Genomic DNA, 18,008 nt, shown 5'->3' on the forward strand with positions numbered 1-18,008 from the left:
TAAATTTTAAAAAAGGTAATACCGGTTAAAAAAATAAAGTTCATATCCGATATGAGTTATATTAAGACATAAAATATATATGTATATATTATATACAAATTTTATTAAGATGAAATCAACACATTGTTAATTTTGGAAAATCAGAAAAGCACAAAGAAGAAAGTGAAATCACTCATAACCCAAATCAGTTAGATTGTGGCATTTTAATGTCTGCCAGAATAAATTCCTTTTCATTCATTATTCTTTTGCTTACCTAGTCTTAGTCATTTATTTTTCCAGATAAGCCTAAATTTAAAGTCATTCTGAGTAGTTCCTCCCCAGAGTATCACCGGAATTTTCACTGGACTTGCATTAAATTTATGAATATAGAAGACTTGACATTTTACAATGAGTTTTCAAATTAAGAAACCTATATATTTTCATATAGTTCTTAAATATCCTTTGATAAAAGTTACTTATAGAGATTTTATATTTTGTTGCTAGGAAAACCATCTTCTTCATATGTGAGTTTATATAGATAGTAGAGGCCCGGTGCACAAAATTCATGTACAGGGAAGGGGGCCCCTCAGCCCGGCCTGCACCTTCTTGCAATCTGGGACCCCTCGGGGAATGTCCGTCTACCGTATTGTATGCAGGGATTGGGCCTAAATTGGCAGCCGAACATCCCTCTCGCAATCCGGGACCGCTGGCTCCTAACCGCTCGCCTGCCAGCCTGAATGCCCCTAACCACTCTCTTTGCCTGCGTGATCACCACTAACCACTCGCCTACCTGCCTGATTGCCCCTAACTGCCTCGGCCTGCCTGCCTGATCACCCCTAACCACTCTGCCTGCCTGCCTGATGCCCCTAACTGCTTGCCTGCCTGCCTGATCACCCCTAACCACCTCTGCTTCGGCCCTCGCACCTGGGACCCAGGCTTCCCTCCTCCGGTCTGCTGCAGGCACCCGGGATCCAAGCTGGCTTCATCTGGGCAGGCACCAGGACCACGGGTGGCTTCCCTGCCTCCAGGGCAGGTTCTCCTGGACCAGGCCCAGGCTTTATCCAGGACGTTGTCGGACGTCCGGAAGACGTCTGGCCGATCCGGTCTAATTAGCATGTTACCCTTTTATTAGTATAGATAACTGATTACTGCCAACATACAGGAAAGAAGGATGAGGATTTCTGCATATTTATTTTTTCTTAGAAACTTGAATGTTCCCTTTAGCTCTAATAACTTTTCGGTTGATTCTTTTTTTTTTTTAAACATTCTAAGATTGTTTTTAAAAAATATGTATTTTTATTGATTTCAGAAAGGGAGAGGGAGAAATAGATAGAAACATCAATGATGAGAATCATTGATTGGCTGCCTCCTGCATGTTCCCTACGGGGGATTGAACCCACAACCCAGGCATGTGCCCTGACCAGAACTGAACCTGGGACCCTTCAGTCCACACACTAACACTCTATCCACTGAGCCAAACCAGCTAGGGCTTTAGTTGGTAGTCTTATCCTGTGAATAATAATTTGTCTTCTCTCTTCAAATAGCTAAAGCTCTTCTTTGATCCTTTTGTCCTTACTACACTATACTAAGTAATGGTGGGCATCCTGGTAGTTCCCTTCCAATAGGAAGGTCTCTGGCATTTTACTGTTAATGGAAGGTTTATAATTAGTTTCAAATAGAGACTCATTAGCAAAAGGCATAAAAAGTTCTTTGGTTTACAAAGACATTTTTAAAAACCAGAAATAATTATAGTAACATTAGCTAATATTCAGTATGTACTATGTGCAGAGCACCATGAGTCACATGAATTACATCATTAGACCTTATGACCAGTGATATTATTAACACCATTTTACAGATGAAGAAACTGAGGCTCAAAGAATCACACCTAACTGTCCAAGCAAGGTCACAGGACCAGAAACTTTTCAAAAGCAATCTAAGTGCTGCTCTAACCTCTAGAGCACAGTGCACTGGTGCCTCTCTGAAGCACTCCATGTTGACTTTCAGATGCCTCTGGGGCATCCATTAGGATAGCTGTACTCTCCCTTCTTTGACATCCTATATAATAAAAGCGTAATATGCAAATTGATGGAAAAGAGGAACGACCAGTCAGCGGGGGGCGGGGCCGGTGAGCAGAGGGAGAGAATGGCGATGGGGGGGAGAGGGCGGTGACCAGCGGCGGCGGAGGAACAATTGGGGGGGGGGGGGCAGCACTGTCCCCTGATCAGCCTGTCAGGTTGCCTCCCGCAGAGGGAGGCTAGGTGGCAACGGTGTGGTGATGGGGGTGGCGCTGTCCCAATGCCCTGTCCTCGCCTCCTGCAGAGGGAGGCCGTGCGGCAGCAAAGGCAGGGTGATGGGGGTGGCGCCGTTCCCTGATCGCCCGTCCAGTCACCTCCCACAGAGGGAGGCTGGGTAGCAGCGGCGGGTGATGGGGCTGTCAGTAGGACATCCCGAGGACTCCTGGACTGTGAGAGGGCACAAGCCGGGCTGAGCGACACCCCCCCTCCCCCCCCAGTGCACGAATCGTCATGCACCGGGCCTCTAGTATAAATACTCAGATTAGTAAGTATTCTAACACTGTGAAAAGTTAAGAAATAAACCAACTTCCAAAGAAAATCACTTCTTCCTTTCTGGAGAATTTAACATGATAGTGTATGATAAATCTTGTGTCTATTTTGCCATTTCCATTATGTTTATAATTATACTAGAGGCCTGATGCACGAAATTTGTACAAGGGGCTCAGCCCTCGCAGCCCCTCACTGCCCCAGCCGGCCCTCGCAGCCTCTTCTGGGCCTCGCAGTCCTGGCATCATCCAGAGGGTCATCCCAACGGTCATTCTGCTGTTCAGTCTAATTAGCACATTAGCTCTTTATTATATAGGACTAGAGGCCTGGTGTACTAATTTGTGCACGGGTGGGGTCCCCTGGCCTGGCCAGTGATCGGGTCCGTCTCACCCAGTCCTGATTGGGGCCGGCCGGCCGGGGGGATGAACTGCAGGAGCTTGGCCGGCCATGGGAGGTTGGCTATGGGAGTGCACTGACCACCAGGGGGCAGCTCCTGCATTGAGCGTCTGCCCCTGGTGGTCAGTGCATGTAATAGCTACCGGCTGGTCATCCAGTCATAATGGTTGCTTAGGCTTTTATATATATATATATAGGTGGAAAAATCCACTCTATTGCAGTAGTTCTTAAAGAAAAAGACAAAAATCAAAATTTATATGGTTTTAAATACAGCTATTTAAATCACTATGTATTCTGCCCTGACTGGTTTGGCTCAGTGGATAGAGCGTCAGCCTGCAGACTCAAGGGTCCCAGGTTCGATTCTGGTCAAGGGCATGTACCTTGGTTGTGGGCACGTCCCCAGTGGGGAGTGTGCAGGAGGCAGCAGATCGATGTTTCTCTCTCATCGATGTTTCTAACTCTCTGTCCCTCTCCCTTCCTCTCTGTAAAAAATCAATAAAATATATTTAAAAAAATAATAAAATAAAATAAATAATTATGTATTCAGAGCCGAAAAATAACAAAAACAAACTATATTTGGCTGCATAAGAGTATTAACTCTTATTTCAATTAGATTTTGTTAACCAGCATTAGAAGTTCAATTCTAACTCTGTCTCTACATATGTAAATTTGAGTTCCTTCACTGTATGAAAAAGGTTTCAAACTAAAGCAAGGATCAACTTGTGTAAATGTTACTGGGAAATTAAAGCAATTGTTCCCTAAATATTTTTTTCAAGCTTTCTATAGATGGAAAGGCTTTTGTGCCATTTAAAAAGGGCACATCTAAAATAATTATTTGTACCACTGACGTTAAAAGAAAATGAATGTAAAGAGCTGGACAACGGGGGCTGCCTGTTACTTTCTATATTAGTCCATGAAAGGAAAATCAAAACCATGGTCCTAATTCAGGTGGACTGTACCAGCCTATTTTATGTAACCAGTGATGGTTTATACATACATCACATTCTCACTGTATTTAACATTCTACAAACTACTTTATGATGCTGCATTAAAAGCATTTGTGTCACACATTCCAGAAACATGCAATTTAATTGTAAATATATAAATGTTATTTGGAAGATTATCCTTTACACTGAACTGAAGGATAGCTATAAATGCAGGAGAGACTTCAGGCACTTGTTAAATAAATTACTGAATGAACATATCAGGTAGATTAGTAAAAACAAAACTTAACCTTGGGATAAAATTTGTGTCATGTTAATAAACATCTTGGTGTCATATTAATCAAGAATATAAGACCACCGCATTCTGATTAAAAATTAGGATATCATTCGAGTCTAAATCCCATGGATTAAAAGGTATACTGACCACAGAGAAATGCAGTTCACAGTTTGGAATCTCAGAATTTGGGGCTCTATAAGCTGGTTCAGTCTTTCAGCTCCTAATATAACCTATTTTGTAAAGTAGATCAAGAAAAAATACTGAGGTCCTAAATTACATATATATATTAGAATGATTCAGATATTATTAACTGAATAATGTTAAACTTTAAGATGAATTCAGCAAATACCATTTGAATGTCATTATTTTCTAGGTTTTAATTCTTCCTCACAAAATTTATTCTAAATCATTTATGGAAGAAGTAGATCAACAAACTTTTACATTATTCTATACTAGAGGCCCAGCACATGAAAATTTATGCACTGGAGGGCGGGGGGGGTTCCTCAGCCCGGCCTGCCCCCTCTCACAGTCCGGGAGCCCTCAGGGGCGGGAGGCAACCCAGCGACTAGGGGAAGGCAACACCCCCATCACACCTTTGCTGCTGCCACTGCCAGCAGTGCAAGCCTCAGCTAGCCCTGGTTACCTCAGCCTCGGGAAGCCCTGGGCAGCTGGGCAGCCACCATCTGAGGCTTGCCTGGCCTTGGACCGGCCCTGGGTGGCTGGGGGGCTGAGGGGACAGGGGACTCCGGAGGCAGGCGTGCGGAGCGGCGGTGGGCCCGGCCTTGCTGCACGCCTGCCACCCCAGTGGAGCTGAGGGGACTGGGGACTGCCATCTTGTGGCTGAGGGCGCCACCATCGTTGAGGGCGTGGCGGTCAATTAGCATATTATCTCCTTATTGGCTGTGGGCACTGCCATCTTTGAGGGTGGGGCAGTCAATTAGCATATTCCCTCCTTATTGGCTGTGGGTACCACCATCTTTGCTATGGAGTGAGGGTCAATTAGCATATTCCCTCTTTAATAGATAGGATAATTTATCATTATCATGACAGATTTTCTCATAATTGAAATGCTCTTAGGCTCTCCTCAATCCATTTATACTTTGTGGTTCATTTAATTAATTCCTTCAATATAATTACTGAGTAATTATTGACACATTATGTCAATTACTGAATTAGAGTTTAAGAATTTTCTAGATACAATACAGTAAAAGCCCAAGTTATCAATGTTTTTACCTTCATTCAAGAAATATTTGTTTAGCATCTTTACATACCCAGCCTTGGTGGGTATAATACTCTGGCTCACATTTTTACTTGCATAAGGTTTACATTTAAACACTAACAATCTCCTATTTAAAACTAACCCCTAGAGTGCTGGGGAGCGCAATCGTGCTCCTCCTGTCTTTCGTCAAAAGTGCTGGGAGCACTATTGCGCTCCTCCTGCAGTGTCACTATTAGATGCTAGTAGTTCACTCTTTATTGACAGATGGCACCTAAGGAAAATCAGCAAAAATGCCTTGGCAATTTTAGCATAGTTCCTAGGATATTGGTTGGCACTCAAAGGGTTAATATAAGCAGGTCAACATGTCATATAACTAATAACTCATTATTAGTGTGACTGGGGTGGGAGTCAGCAGGATCAGTTAAGTATCACAGTTCCTGTTTTACATTAAACAGCCCTTGAAATGCATGGCATTCTACAGCTAATAGCTCTTACCTATAAAAGGTACTTGCAAAGAGTCTTCTGAATCACTGTAAAAAAACTAAGCCATAATCACAGAAGACTTTTCTATCGTAGCACACAGCCCATAAATTATTACCAGAACACATGTGCCATCTAATAACCAACCATACCAGAACTTACTAAATTTTAGAAATCACTGCCTTTCTTCTTTTAGAAGAAACAAGTGTATCATGTACCAACTAAAAAAGCTTCACATCTCAAATCTGTCACTTGAAGTAAGTGATGTAACAATGATAATGGTAACTTCATGGTATTTATTTATACTATTATTATGTAACTAGTGGCCTGGTGCACGAATTCGTGCACATTGAAAGGAAATTAATTAGAAGAAATATTTTAATATTGCTATTCGCCCTTTCTTTATAATAGAAGTGTCAACCAAATTCACGATCGACAATGACAGATGGAAACACATGTGTGCAATTGGCACCAGCGAGAGCTTTATATGTATTGCGCATGCACAAGTCAACTTAGCCTTTTATAGATGTAGAATATACTTACTTAATTAGACCTGCTTTCTGAAGTAGCTAAACTTTTTCCAGCCCAATGAAGCACCCCAACTTCTCTTTCAGGTAATTGTCAGCAACACAGCAGTAAATATCAACACGAAACAGATTATTATTGTAGATCACGCAGAAAGAACAAAGGGTAAAATATTTAACCGCAGCAGTGTTTGACTATATTCTGCACAGTGAGAAAACCTGAAGTCATTTTCAAGGTCTACCATTTCTTACTTCTTTTCAGTCGGGTCAAGTTTCTAAGCTTTCTAAATCTCCGTTTTCTGGCTAATGAAAAGAAAATAGGATTCCACTGAGTCTCCTATCTACCTACTCCAAGACTTCTGTGAGGATCAAATGAGATGAGGCATGGGAAAATGCTTCACAGACATTTGTTAAAGTGTAAAATGTTTCCACCTGGCTACAAAGCAAGTCGTGTTCCTGGGCTGAAGAAACTCCAAGGAGGCTAGTCGCTAGGGAGAGGAAGACAGGCATTGATATGTGACGTCATTACCCAGTGCCCACAGCCACTGTTTCTGGGCCCAGGATGGGGTCTCAGCAGCATCGGTTGCAATTTGGTGGGCTGTCGCTTCAGGGTGGTGGCGGGGCCTGTGTCCCACATGGGGGAAGTCAAGTGTTGCTTTGCGGATGCCAGGTCTGCGGCGCTGTTTCTCTGTAAATGGCCAGTGCGCATCACGGCAGTTCCTGTGTTTAGTGTCTGCCCCCTGGTGGTCAGTGCGTGTCATAGCGACCGGTCGGGCAGTTGGACACTTAGCATATTAGCCTTTTATATATATACATAATATATTAATTACTATGCAATATTATATTACATTACATTACATGTTATATATAAAATACGGCTGAGCATGTGTTATAAAACCATACTGAATATTCATTCATTTTTTTAAAATATATTTTTATTGATTTCAGAGAAGTAAGAGAGAGAGAGAGAAAAACATCAGTGATGAGAGAGAATCATTGATGGGCTGCCTCCTGCACACCGCACAGTGGGAATCGAGCACACAACCCAGGTATGTCCACTGACCAGGAATCGAACCATGACCTCCAGGGTCATAGGTTGATGCTCAACCACTGAGCCATGTGGGTTGGGATTAATGTTCTTTCTTTCTTACAGGTTATAATCCCATCAAGGTAGATAGAAAATTTGTACTTCACAAAGAAGAACTAAAGCTCAAAAAGGTTAAGGGATTTGGCCATGGCCACACAACTGGTAATGCTGGGGTGAGGGTTAAGTCAGGGTCTGACCGGTTCTATACACTACACGAAGTTTCAGAGAATTAGAGTATTACCCTGTCAACTGTGATTGGTTTGGAGGACAAGATAACAATTCATTCTTTGAAAACTCAGATGAAGAGCATAAAGCATGGCTTTTATACATATAAATATCAGAAAATTCAATAATACTACCATTACTTAATAATTTCACTAAAGTCAATTCATCTGCTCAGAAAAAGTATAATGTATCAATTAATACGCTAGTAAATTACAAAGCACAAAGGCCACTACCTTTGTGTATGGCTTTGTTTCCTTTCAGGCAAGTTTTGTGATGAAAGCTCTACCTACCTTCCCACTCTCTTTTTGGACTCTTGGAGGTGCCACAGGGACTTGTGGAACTTCTACATTCCAAATCAATCTGTTCCTGCCTCTGTCGCTGCTCTTCCAGGAGTGCTGACTCATGCATCGCTTTAATGTGTCGCTGGTAGAGGGCATAGCCACTTACTTGGGTTCCAATTGGCATATTACATGGGGTGCATGACACCTACAGGAAGAAAAAAAATTAAATATGCCATGACCAACATAATAATTACCATCTGTTGCAACTAATGCTTATTTCTTTTTTTTTTTTTTAATATATATTTCTTTATTGATTTCAGAGAGGAAGGGAGAAGGAGAGAGAGATAGAAACATCAATGATGACAGAGAATCGTTGACTGGCTGCCTCCTGCACACCCCCTACTGGGGAACGAGCCCGCAACCTAGGCATGTGCCCTTGGCCGGAATCGAACCTGGGACCCTTCAGTCCGCAGGCTGACGCTCCATCCACTAAGCCAAGGCGGCTAGGGCAACTAATGCTTATTTCTGTGATGTTACTGGTCAAAGTGATTTTACCATTTTTTAATTGAAATAATCTTCAAGTATAATGATTGAAATGCTAAACAGTTACTTTCAGAAATGAACACAATTTATAAAAAAAGCTGTAATAAGATAAATCAAATTAGAAATTAAAACACCCTGTCTGCTTCTAACTTATGATGGTCAAATCCTTGGTAGCTCTGCCCTGCGTCCTTACCCCTCCTCTCAATGTCCTCTTTTTACCACAGTCAGTTGGAGTACAGGGGAGTCTCCCCAGTTGGCCAAGATGGCAACAGGAGGAAGTTCTTACACTGAGGGGCCAAACACTAGAAAGATGAACAGGCAGGGCCCCAGCAGGCCATAAAGATAGATATATGAATGGAAAGGCCCCAATGTGCCAAAAGCTAGGAAGATGAATGGAGAGAGAAAAAAAAGTTATGGGGGGGAAAAAAGAGGAACAAATGTAATAATCTGAACAATAAAGATTTAATTAAAAAAAAAGAAAAAAAAAGAATTAACCAATGATTACCTAAATAAGTGGAACAACAAATTGATGTTTCCCTATCTCTAAATCAATCAATAAATAAAAACTTCAAAAAAAGAAAAAGAAAAAAGAAAATGAACGATACAATAAAGAAGATCCTGATGAAATATGCCAGGAAACACATTTGAAATGCAACTAGATACTCCCTATTGCCTTGCTCCAGATTAGATTAGCACTCTGAAGTGGGGCTTAAATTAAGCCCTTTTGAAACAGTTTATGGGAGACCCTTCCAAATTTCTGTTTTAGGAGCACCTCCTTTAGACTTAGAACAGCAATCAAACATCAAATAATATGTACAACATTTAGGGCAAACACTAACAATTTTGCACAAGTTTGCTCATTGCTGGATTACCCATCTGGCGAGCCCTTACACCCATTCCAGCGGGGAGTCTTACTAAAAACCTGAAAGACTCGTCCTGAACAGCAGTTAGTCGAGCAATGGGCCAGTCCCTGTGATAATCCTGCTGACAACACACTCTTCCCTAAAGCTCCCGGGAATCAAGCCTTGGATCCACCCCTCACGGGTAAAGCAGGTGCTGCCTGGAGAGGACTCAGATCTGGCTGCTGCTGTTGATACTGCAAGGGAAAGCTGGACCTGCAATCCTGAAAGAGATTTAAAATTCCGCTTTCAGGGAGGAACAGCGCCTCCCAAAGCTAAGTGACAATATTACTTTTCCTTTTACTATTTTTTTTACAATTGCTCTACTCTTTGCCCAGGCTTAGACTGATAACACCTTTGCATTTCCCAGAAAGTGGCTTCCTTGGCAAACTTATCCTGCTGTTGGGTGTGCCACCCAAAGCCCCACTCAGGACATGCCGACCCCTTAGTCTCTCCAGTCTCTGATTTCACGACAATTCCCCTGCACGACTAGGCATACCCCTCACTGAGCACTTGATCATTTTTTCTGCCAAACAGGTCTCACTTTGGTAGCCCAATGGCAACACTGGCTCTTGAAACAAGAATACCAGCTTTGCTTGTTCACAGGGCCATCCTCTACACCGCATGCCGTCTTCAGACAGTAATCCTTTTCCCTCATATAATCTTCCCTCCATTACTGACCCCCCTCTTCTTTTAGTAGATAGTAAGAATCTCTGGATCCACAGATAGGTAAGATTATGCAGGAAGAAACTACAGAAGATGAGACCTTCATCTATTTACCCTTGTAAGATTACAAGGGTCCAGAGTTTTGAAGGGGAAGGTGTTACCACAGACAGTTGGAGCATCAGGGAGTCTCTACCATTGGCCAAGATGGCAGCAGAGGAGGTTCTTATTGAGTGCACTCCAAAAGCTAGAAAGATGAATAGATAGGGCCCCAAGTGCACCTAAGGCTAGCAAGATAACTGAATGGGGAAAAAAATAAAGACCTCCCCTCTCCCTATCCCTATAATAATGGTGGACTTGAACAGGAAGAGAGATTGTCTTTGAGACGGGAGTTCACCATTCTCCCAGGTCTTCTAGGTCAAATGGGACCTGAATGAAACCTCTTTCCTTTTGCACCAGTACCTGCCTCACGAGTTTAGCTTTGGTGGTGGCAGGCAGCTGAACCTGTGTTTTTTCAGTTACACTCTCACCACGTAATGATATCCTCTTTTGTGAATTTAAAAGTCATCTACATGTTAACAATTCATAAATTTCTATTTCTAAGACATTTTTCTCCAAAGTCTACACTTAGAAAAATTGCCTAACAACTCCACTTGGATATCTCAAAGCACCTCAAAACCTATATGCAAAACTGAACTTTTCATTTTCTAAACTCAATGCTTCCCCTACAGTGATCTCCATTTTAGAAAACTGAACCTCAGCAGCTTCAGCCAGACACTGGTAGTCATCCTTAACGAATCAATCTCTTCAACTCACACAACTAATTCATTAACATATCAATTCTCCCTAACCATTCGATAATATACAGGGTGGGGCAAAATAAGATTTACATTTGTGAGTAAACGAAACAGTTTTTTCTCCTATTATTATCTACTAGAGGCCCGGTGCACAAAAATTTGTGCACTGGCGGGGGAGGGAGATTCAGGGAGAGGTGTCCCTCAGCCTCACTTATGCCCTCTCACAGTCTGGGACCGCTCGGGAGATAACCACCTGCTGGCTTAGGCCTGCTCCCTGGGTGGCAGATGGCAGGCCCGATCCCTCGGTGCCTGCCCCGCCTCCCCGGGTCGCGCACATGGCAGGGCTGATCCGGGGGTTGGGGCGCTGCCCCGGGTCGGGTCGCACACAGGATGCCCGGGCGGGCTGGCCAATTGCTGCTGCACCGCCTGGCCTCCCCGGGTCACAGACAGCAGGCCCAGATGGCGGCAGGGCAGGCGGGATGGCGCTGTCCCGCCCTGCTTGCAGTATGCAAATTAGCCGCCATCTTTGTTGGCAGTCAATTTGCATATCGTGCTGATTAGCCAATGGGAGGCATAGCGAAGGTACAGTCAATTACCATGTTTGTCTATTATTAGATAGGATTATTATACTAGAGGCCTGGTGCATGAAATTCATACACGGGGCGGGGAGTCCCTCAGCCCGGCCCGCACCCTCTCCAATCTGGGACCCCTTGGGAGATGTCCAACTGCCTCTCACAATCCGGGACCACTGGTTCCTAATCCTTCGCCTGCCTGCCTGCCTGCATAATTGCCCCTAACTCCTCTCCCTACCTGCCTAATTGCCCCTAACCACTTCTGCCTGCCTGCCTGATCACCCCTAATTGCTCCCCTGCTGGCCTCATTGCCTCTAACCGCCTCTGCCTAGCCCTACACCCGGGACCCAGGATTCCCTCCTCCGGCCAGATGCAGGCACCTGGGACCCAGGCTTCCCTCCCTCTGGCTGGCCGCAGGCACCCAGGAAGTGGGCCGGCTTTGACTGGGCCAGCCACAGAGGACCATGGCGGGCAGCTTCGCCTGGGTCGAAGCTGCTGGCACCCAGGACCGCAGGGCAGGCGACTTGTCCCTCTCCTGAGCCGCAGCCCTAGCCGGTGGCGCCCGAGACGGCAGGGTGGGCGGCTTGTCCCTCTTGCAGGCCGCAGGTGCAGGCACAGCCGCTAGCACCTAGGACCGCAGGGCGGGTGGCTTGTCCCTCTTCCAGGCCACAGCCTGTCTAGTCCCCATTCCTCTCTCACGAGCTCATTTGTGCCTGGCTGGTCCCCATTCCCCTCTCCCCAGTGTTGAGTGTCTGAGCCCTTACGGAGTGAGGGCGTGATGACGATTTGCATATTAGCTCTTTATTATATAGGATCGCTTTCCATACGAACAACTACTTTAGCCCCTAACACAGTACATTATTTCATGAATACAAAATAATCCTGGGGAAGTAGGCACCTAACCTTTTTTAGAATCTGTTATCTAAAGACTTCCATAGTATTTTCTGCTACTATAAGTAAAAAATATCACTGAATGTTAACACACACATAACTTTCTTGCTTTTGTGCTTTGGCTTATATGTAAACATGGCCTTTCCTACTTTGCTACAAAAAGTCAAATGAAGTGTTCTGGTCTAACCAAAGTATTATTTCCTAAGTGGAATCTTATTCACATGTCTCAATAAGAAGGAAGCTCTCATTTTAAATTAAAAACTTTTTTAAAAAATTTTTTTTCTCATTTTAATTTTTATTGATTTCAGAGAGGAAGGGAGAGATAGAAATATCAATGGTAAAAGAGAATCCTTGATTGGCTGCCTCCTGCATGTCCCCCGCCTGGGATTGAGCCTGCAACCCAGGCATGTGCCTTGACCAGGAGTCCAACGATGACTTCCTGGTTTATAGGTTAATGCTCAACCACTGAGCCATGCTTGTTGGGTTCATTTTAATTTTTATTATGATTTTTTTTCTATGTCTTATGATCACAACCAATCTCTTAAGTTTTTTTGAAGTCAGAAATTATAATATGTGTATATTCCATACAGCATTAAATGCAGTCTTGAACTGGGTAGATATTTAATAAATATCCATTTGAAGAAACTGATGAATAACAAATGTTTAATGATTTTTTCTGTGAGCCTATCACAAGTGCACACTTAACTTTTCCCAATTATCATATGAGACAGTTAACACATTTTTTGTTTGTTTGTTTGTTTGTTAATCCTCACCTGAGGATATTTTTCCCCATTCCCCTCCTGAGCCGCAGCCCTAGCCGGTGGTGCCCGAGACGGCAGGGTGGGCGGCTTGTCCCTCTTGCAGGCCGCAGGTGCAGGCGCAGCCGCTAGCACCTAGGACCGCAGGGCGGGTGGCTTGTCCCTCTTCCAGGCCACAGCCTGTCTAGTCCCCATTCCTCTCTCACGAGCTCATTTGTGAGCTCGTGATTTTTAGAGAGAGTATAAGGGAGGGGGAGAGACAGAGAGAGAGAAAACATCGATGTGAGAGACATATTGATTGGTTGCCTCCTGCACGCGCCCCTGATGGGCAGGGGATTGAGCCTGCAACCGAGATACATACCCTTGACCAGAATTGAACTAGCACCCTTCAGTCCGAAGACCAACACTATCCACTGAGCCAAAATGGCCAGGTTACAATAAATAAAGCAGGAGATAGAACATAAATAAGTAAAAGATTGGAATTCACTTTCAAAGGGAATCAAACTTGTAGAGATGAAGTAAAATGTAAATAAAACTAGATTTGGAATTATATACTGAAGTTAGCCATACTCTATACTTCATTCTAAATATTCAAAATCTAGTTACCTATTTATTCTACTACTGTCTTAGAGCAAAACAAACAAATCAAAAGTTATTAATATTTATGGCTAAAGAATTATATTTTGTTTGTTTTTTTCTTAGAAATGACCATCTCAATCAATCATCACAATGAATCTAATACGAATATCCAACAGATAAATAAACAAAATGGATATTATAAATCTTAAAAAGGAAGACACATGTTACAACAGCCGTGGGCAAACTACGGCCCGTGGGCCGAATCCGGCCCGTTTGAAATGAATAAAACTAAAAAAAAAAAAAAGACCGTACCCTTTTATGTAATGATGTTTACTTTGAATTTATATTAGTTCACACAAACACTCCATCCATGCTTTTGTTCCGGTCCTCTGGTCCAGTTTAAGAACCCATTGTCGAGTCAAAAAGTTTGCCCACCCCTGTGTTACAACATGATTAATCTTGAGGACATCATGCTGAGTGAAATAAGCAAGTCATAAAAAGACAAATACTTATATTCCACTTATATGAAGTACCTACAGTAGTCAAAATCATAAAACAGAAAGTAGAACAGTGGTTACCAGGAGCTGGGAGAGGGGGAAAAGGAGAGTTATGGTTTAATGGGAATAGAATTTCAGTTTTACAAGATGAAAATATTCTGGAGGTCTGTTTCACAACAATATGAATATACTTAACACTACTGAACTGTACACTTAAAAATAGCTGATGATAAATTTTATGTTATGTGTTTTTTACCCCAATATTTTTAAATCCTCAATTGAGGACATGTGTGTGTGTTTTTTAACTAAATTTTTAGAGAGAGGAGACGAGAGAGGAAAGAGAAACATCAGTGTGAAAAACATCAATCAACTGCCTCCCGTACACACCCCCAACCAGGGATCGAACAATGCTCCAACCAACTGAGCTCCCTGGCCAGGGTTTTTACCACAGTTTCTTTAAAAATCAAGTACTGATTAAAGGAGAGAAGAAATGTATATACAGGTCTTTGTTTTGCAACTTGACTTTTCTTACTCATATTAAGGACTTACCATTGGTGGGATAACAGCAGCTCGATGCTGAAGCTGTGGCAGGTCCATTGGATTTGGTTTCATTGGGGATGAGACTAGTATAGATCCAGTGGGGTTTAACAGTGAAGGCTTTGAGTCCATAGGAAACATTCTGCAATTGGCAATTACAAAAAGAGAAGTTAACATATTCTTATTTAAGACTTTAAATACAGAGTGGGGCAAAAGCAGGTTTACAGTTGTGAGCATGTGAAACAGAGTATATTCTTGTATTTTTTTCCATACAAACAACTATAAGCCTACTTTGCAAGACCCTGTATATAATCACCATAATTCCTTCTAAGTCAATACGTACACACACACACACACACACACACATTAACCTTACAAGATACTAGAGGCCCGGTGCATGAAATTCGTGCACGGGGAGGAGGTCCCCTCAGCCCAGCCTGTACCCTCTCCAATCTGGGACACCTTAGGGGATGTCCAACTGCCGGTTTAGGCCCGATCTCTCAAAATCTGGGACTTGTGCTGACCACTAGGGGGTGGCGCGGAATGAAGGCAGGCCCTGGCTGGCAGCCGGGAGGCCCCAATCGGCTCTGATTGCTGGCCAAGCCTAGGGACCCTATCGGTGCACGAATTTTGTGTACTGGGCCTCTAGTATTACATAAAGTAGTATCTATTTCTATAAAATATACCTTTTTATACTTAAATATTTTATAAAAACCATAAAGATGATACATTCTTATATTAATTTAACTAGAGGCCCAGTGCACAAAATTCATACATGGGTAGAGTCCCTAGGCTTGGCTGGCAATCAAGGCTGATCTGTGGGGGCCGACGGGGCAGTCAGGGGCGGGCCCCCACTGGCACCCGCCTTGGCTGGCCTGGGGCCTGCAGGCTGGGAGCAACTCCTGCATTGAGCGTCTGTCCCCTTGTGGTCAGTGCTCGTCACAGCGACCAGTCATTCTGCCATTCCGTTGATTTGCATATTAGGCTTTTATTATATAGGATGAATAAAAGTATTTATAAGTTAATTTGTATTTTACCTGATTTTTTAAATTACAAATAAAGCATCTAAAATTTTAACTGATAAAAAAGTGATCATTATAATTACCATTAACTTATATTTAAATTGTGCTTTCTAAAATGCTTTTAGAAAACTTAACATGTTTCGCCTATCACAGTGGTTATAAACCTTGGCTGCACATTAGAATCACCTGGGAATCTTTTTAAAATCCTGATTTCTGGGCCTCATCCTCTGGAAATTCTGTTTCTTTGTTACTAATGTTGTGGCACCACCCCATAACAAAGAAACAGAATTTCCGGAGGATGAGGCCCAGAAATCAGGATTTTAAAAAGATTCCCAGGTGATTCTAATGTGCAGCCAAGGTTGAGAACCACTGGCCTATCAGTATTTTCTTACATCTAATACTGTGGGTACAGTATGCATTGCTGTGAGGCCATAGGGTCTTAGAGCAAAAATAGCTGGAGCAAATACCTCTTGCTTCCACCTTCATCATCACATCCTACTACTATCACCAGTAATGGCAGTCATCTGTGGTTTAGTTCACAACTTTGTCAGATGAAATCCCCTTTTCTGCTATCATATGGAACACATGCAACAATTAATGTAAAAAACATATAATCTTTTTCATTAAAAAATAATGATCACACAATTTTCTTGGTTTAAAAAAAGTTTAAAGCATACACACTACCTTTAATTTGCTGATGTTTATACAGGAGTACTCCCTGTAGCCAGCAGCATTCCTTTGATTTACTCACTGACCAACAGAGTAAAGATAGAATAATAGTTAATAAATGAATCTCACCTCTGTCTCTCTGGCTCTCCATCCACATCTTCATCAGCACTGCAGGTGGCACTGGAATCATTGTCTGATGGGGGTTCAGGCCTTTGGACATTTATCTGCTGAGCCACCACCAAATCGTCATCTCCAGGCTCTGTCTTCTCACTGGCTTTCTCCAGGTCCCTTTCTTTGGTATCACCTTCAACTTGAGTTGGGTTGTTTTCAGGTACCCCCATTTCAACATCTACAGAGTCTACTTTGGTAGTCGTGGGATGATCAAGAACAGAAGTCACGTCAGCACTGTGCTCCTGATGTTCGATATCCATTGGCTCTGCTACCTCAACAGTGACTTTATTATTCGCCTGGGTCCCCACACTTTCATTTTCAGCTGGTTTTGTACTTGGAGCTGATGAGGGAGATGCACTGGGAGCAGTTTCAGTGGTACACTCGTGCTCAGCTGCAGGTTCAGTGTTTCCTCGAGAAGTCAAATTTTCAGTGCTATCTTCGCTGGGCTTCACAGCTTCAACTGGTGAAGGAGAAGGAGCACTTTCTGTATCAGAACTATTTTCAGCACCTTAAAGATAATGATACAGCATAAAAATCTGATAATGAGCACATTTCACGTGGTGATAGAAGCCAGGCTTGAGAGCAGTTGTTTAGGACAGACTTCACTCCTTCAATGACCTCCCTAAAGTGTTACCACCATTGGAAAAGCTAGTTTTCTACAGAGCATGAAAAGGGAAAGACCAAATTGTCTTGACCTTCTGAAACTGAAAGTGTAAAAGCTTTAAATGTCTAAAAATAATTTATATAAAATCTGAAAAACAAAGAAAGAAGGAAAAACAAAACCAAACAAAAGCCATTCCTATAAATGGTAACATTCTGGACTGTTTCTACCAGCCTATATCTGTGCTTTTCTTTATACCAGCAGCTTGCGACAGAAATATAACATGAGTAACATCTGTAATTTTAAGTTTAATGTGGTAGCCACATTAAAAAAGTGAACAGAGATTGCTAAAATTAACTTTAACAATATATTTTATTTAACCCAATTGTCCAAAAATATCATTTAAACATGTAATCAATATAGAAAACTACTAAGATATTTTACCTTTTTTGGTATTAAGTCTTCAAAACCTGTTTATATTTTACATTTTTAATACAGCTCAATTTGCACTAGTCATATTTCAGGAGCTCAACAGCTACCACACTAGACAGCAAAGCTCTGTAATAATAGTACAGATTTCTAACGTAAAACACTGTAGCACGGCTCTTTCCCTACATCATTTGTATCGTCTTTTAAGTATACTAGAGGCCCAGTACACGAAATTTGTGCACGGGAGGGGGGGTCCCCTCAGTCCAGCCTGTGGCCTCTTACAATCTGGGAACCTGCAGTTGGACATCCCTCTCAAAATCTGGGATGCTGCATGCACCAGTGACCATACTTTTCATACCGGTGAAAGGCATCTTGCTGTTGTATGGTGTGCTACATTTTTTTGC

At 42.6% G+C, this 18,008-nt stretch overlaps 1 protein-coding gene across 22 annotated transcripts in view; it reads right to left on the reverse strand.

Moving 5' to 3' along the window:
• Positions 1-18,008, reverse strand: part of NCOR1 (nuclear receptor corepressor 1) — a 231,918-nt gene that overhangs the window by 48,110 nt on the left and 165,800 nt on the right. For all 22 annotated transcript variants that reach the window (XM_036296355.1, XM_036296348.1, XM_036296347.1 and 19 more), the window contains 3 exons: positions 16,533-17,082; positions 14,725-14,854; positions 7,986-8,181 (listed from right to left, as the gene is read on the reverse strand). In XM_036296355.1, the coding sequence (XP_036152248.1) occupies positions 7,986-8,181; positions 14,725-14,854; positions 16,533-17,082 (876 nt within the window). The remainder of the gene's footprint in view (positions 1-7,985; positions 8,182-14,724; positions 14,855-16,532; positions 17,083-18,008) is intronic.

This window comes from Myotis myotis, unplaced genomic scaffold (genome assembly GCF_014108235.1).
Source record: "Myotis myotis isolate mMyoMyo1 unplaced genomic scaffold, mMyoMyo1.p scaffold_m19_p_29, whole genome shotgun sequence".
Classification (NCBI taxonomy): Eukaryota; Metazoa; Chordata; class Mammalia; order Chiroptera; family Vespertilionidae; genus Myotis; species Myotis myotis.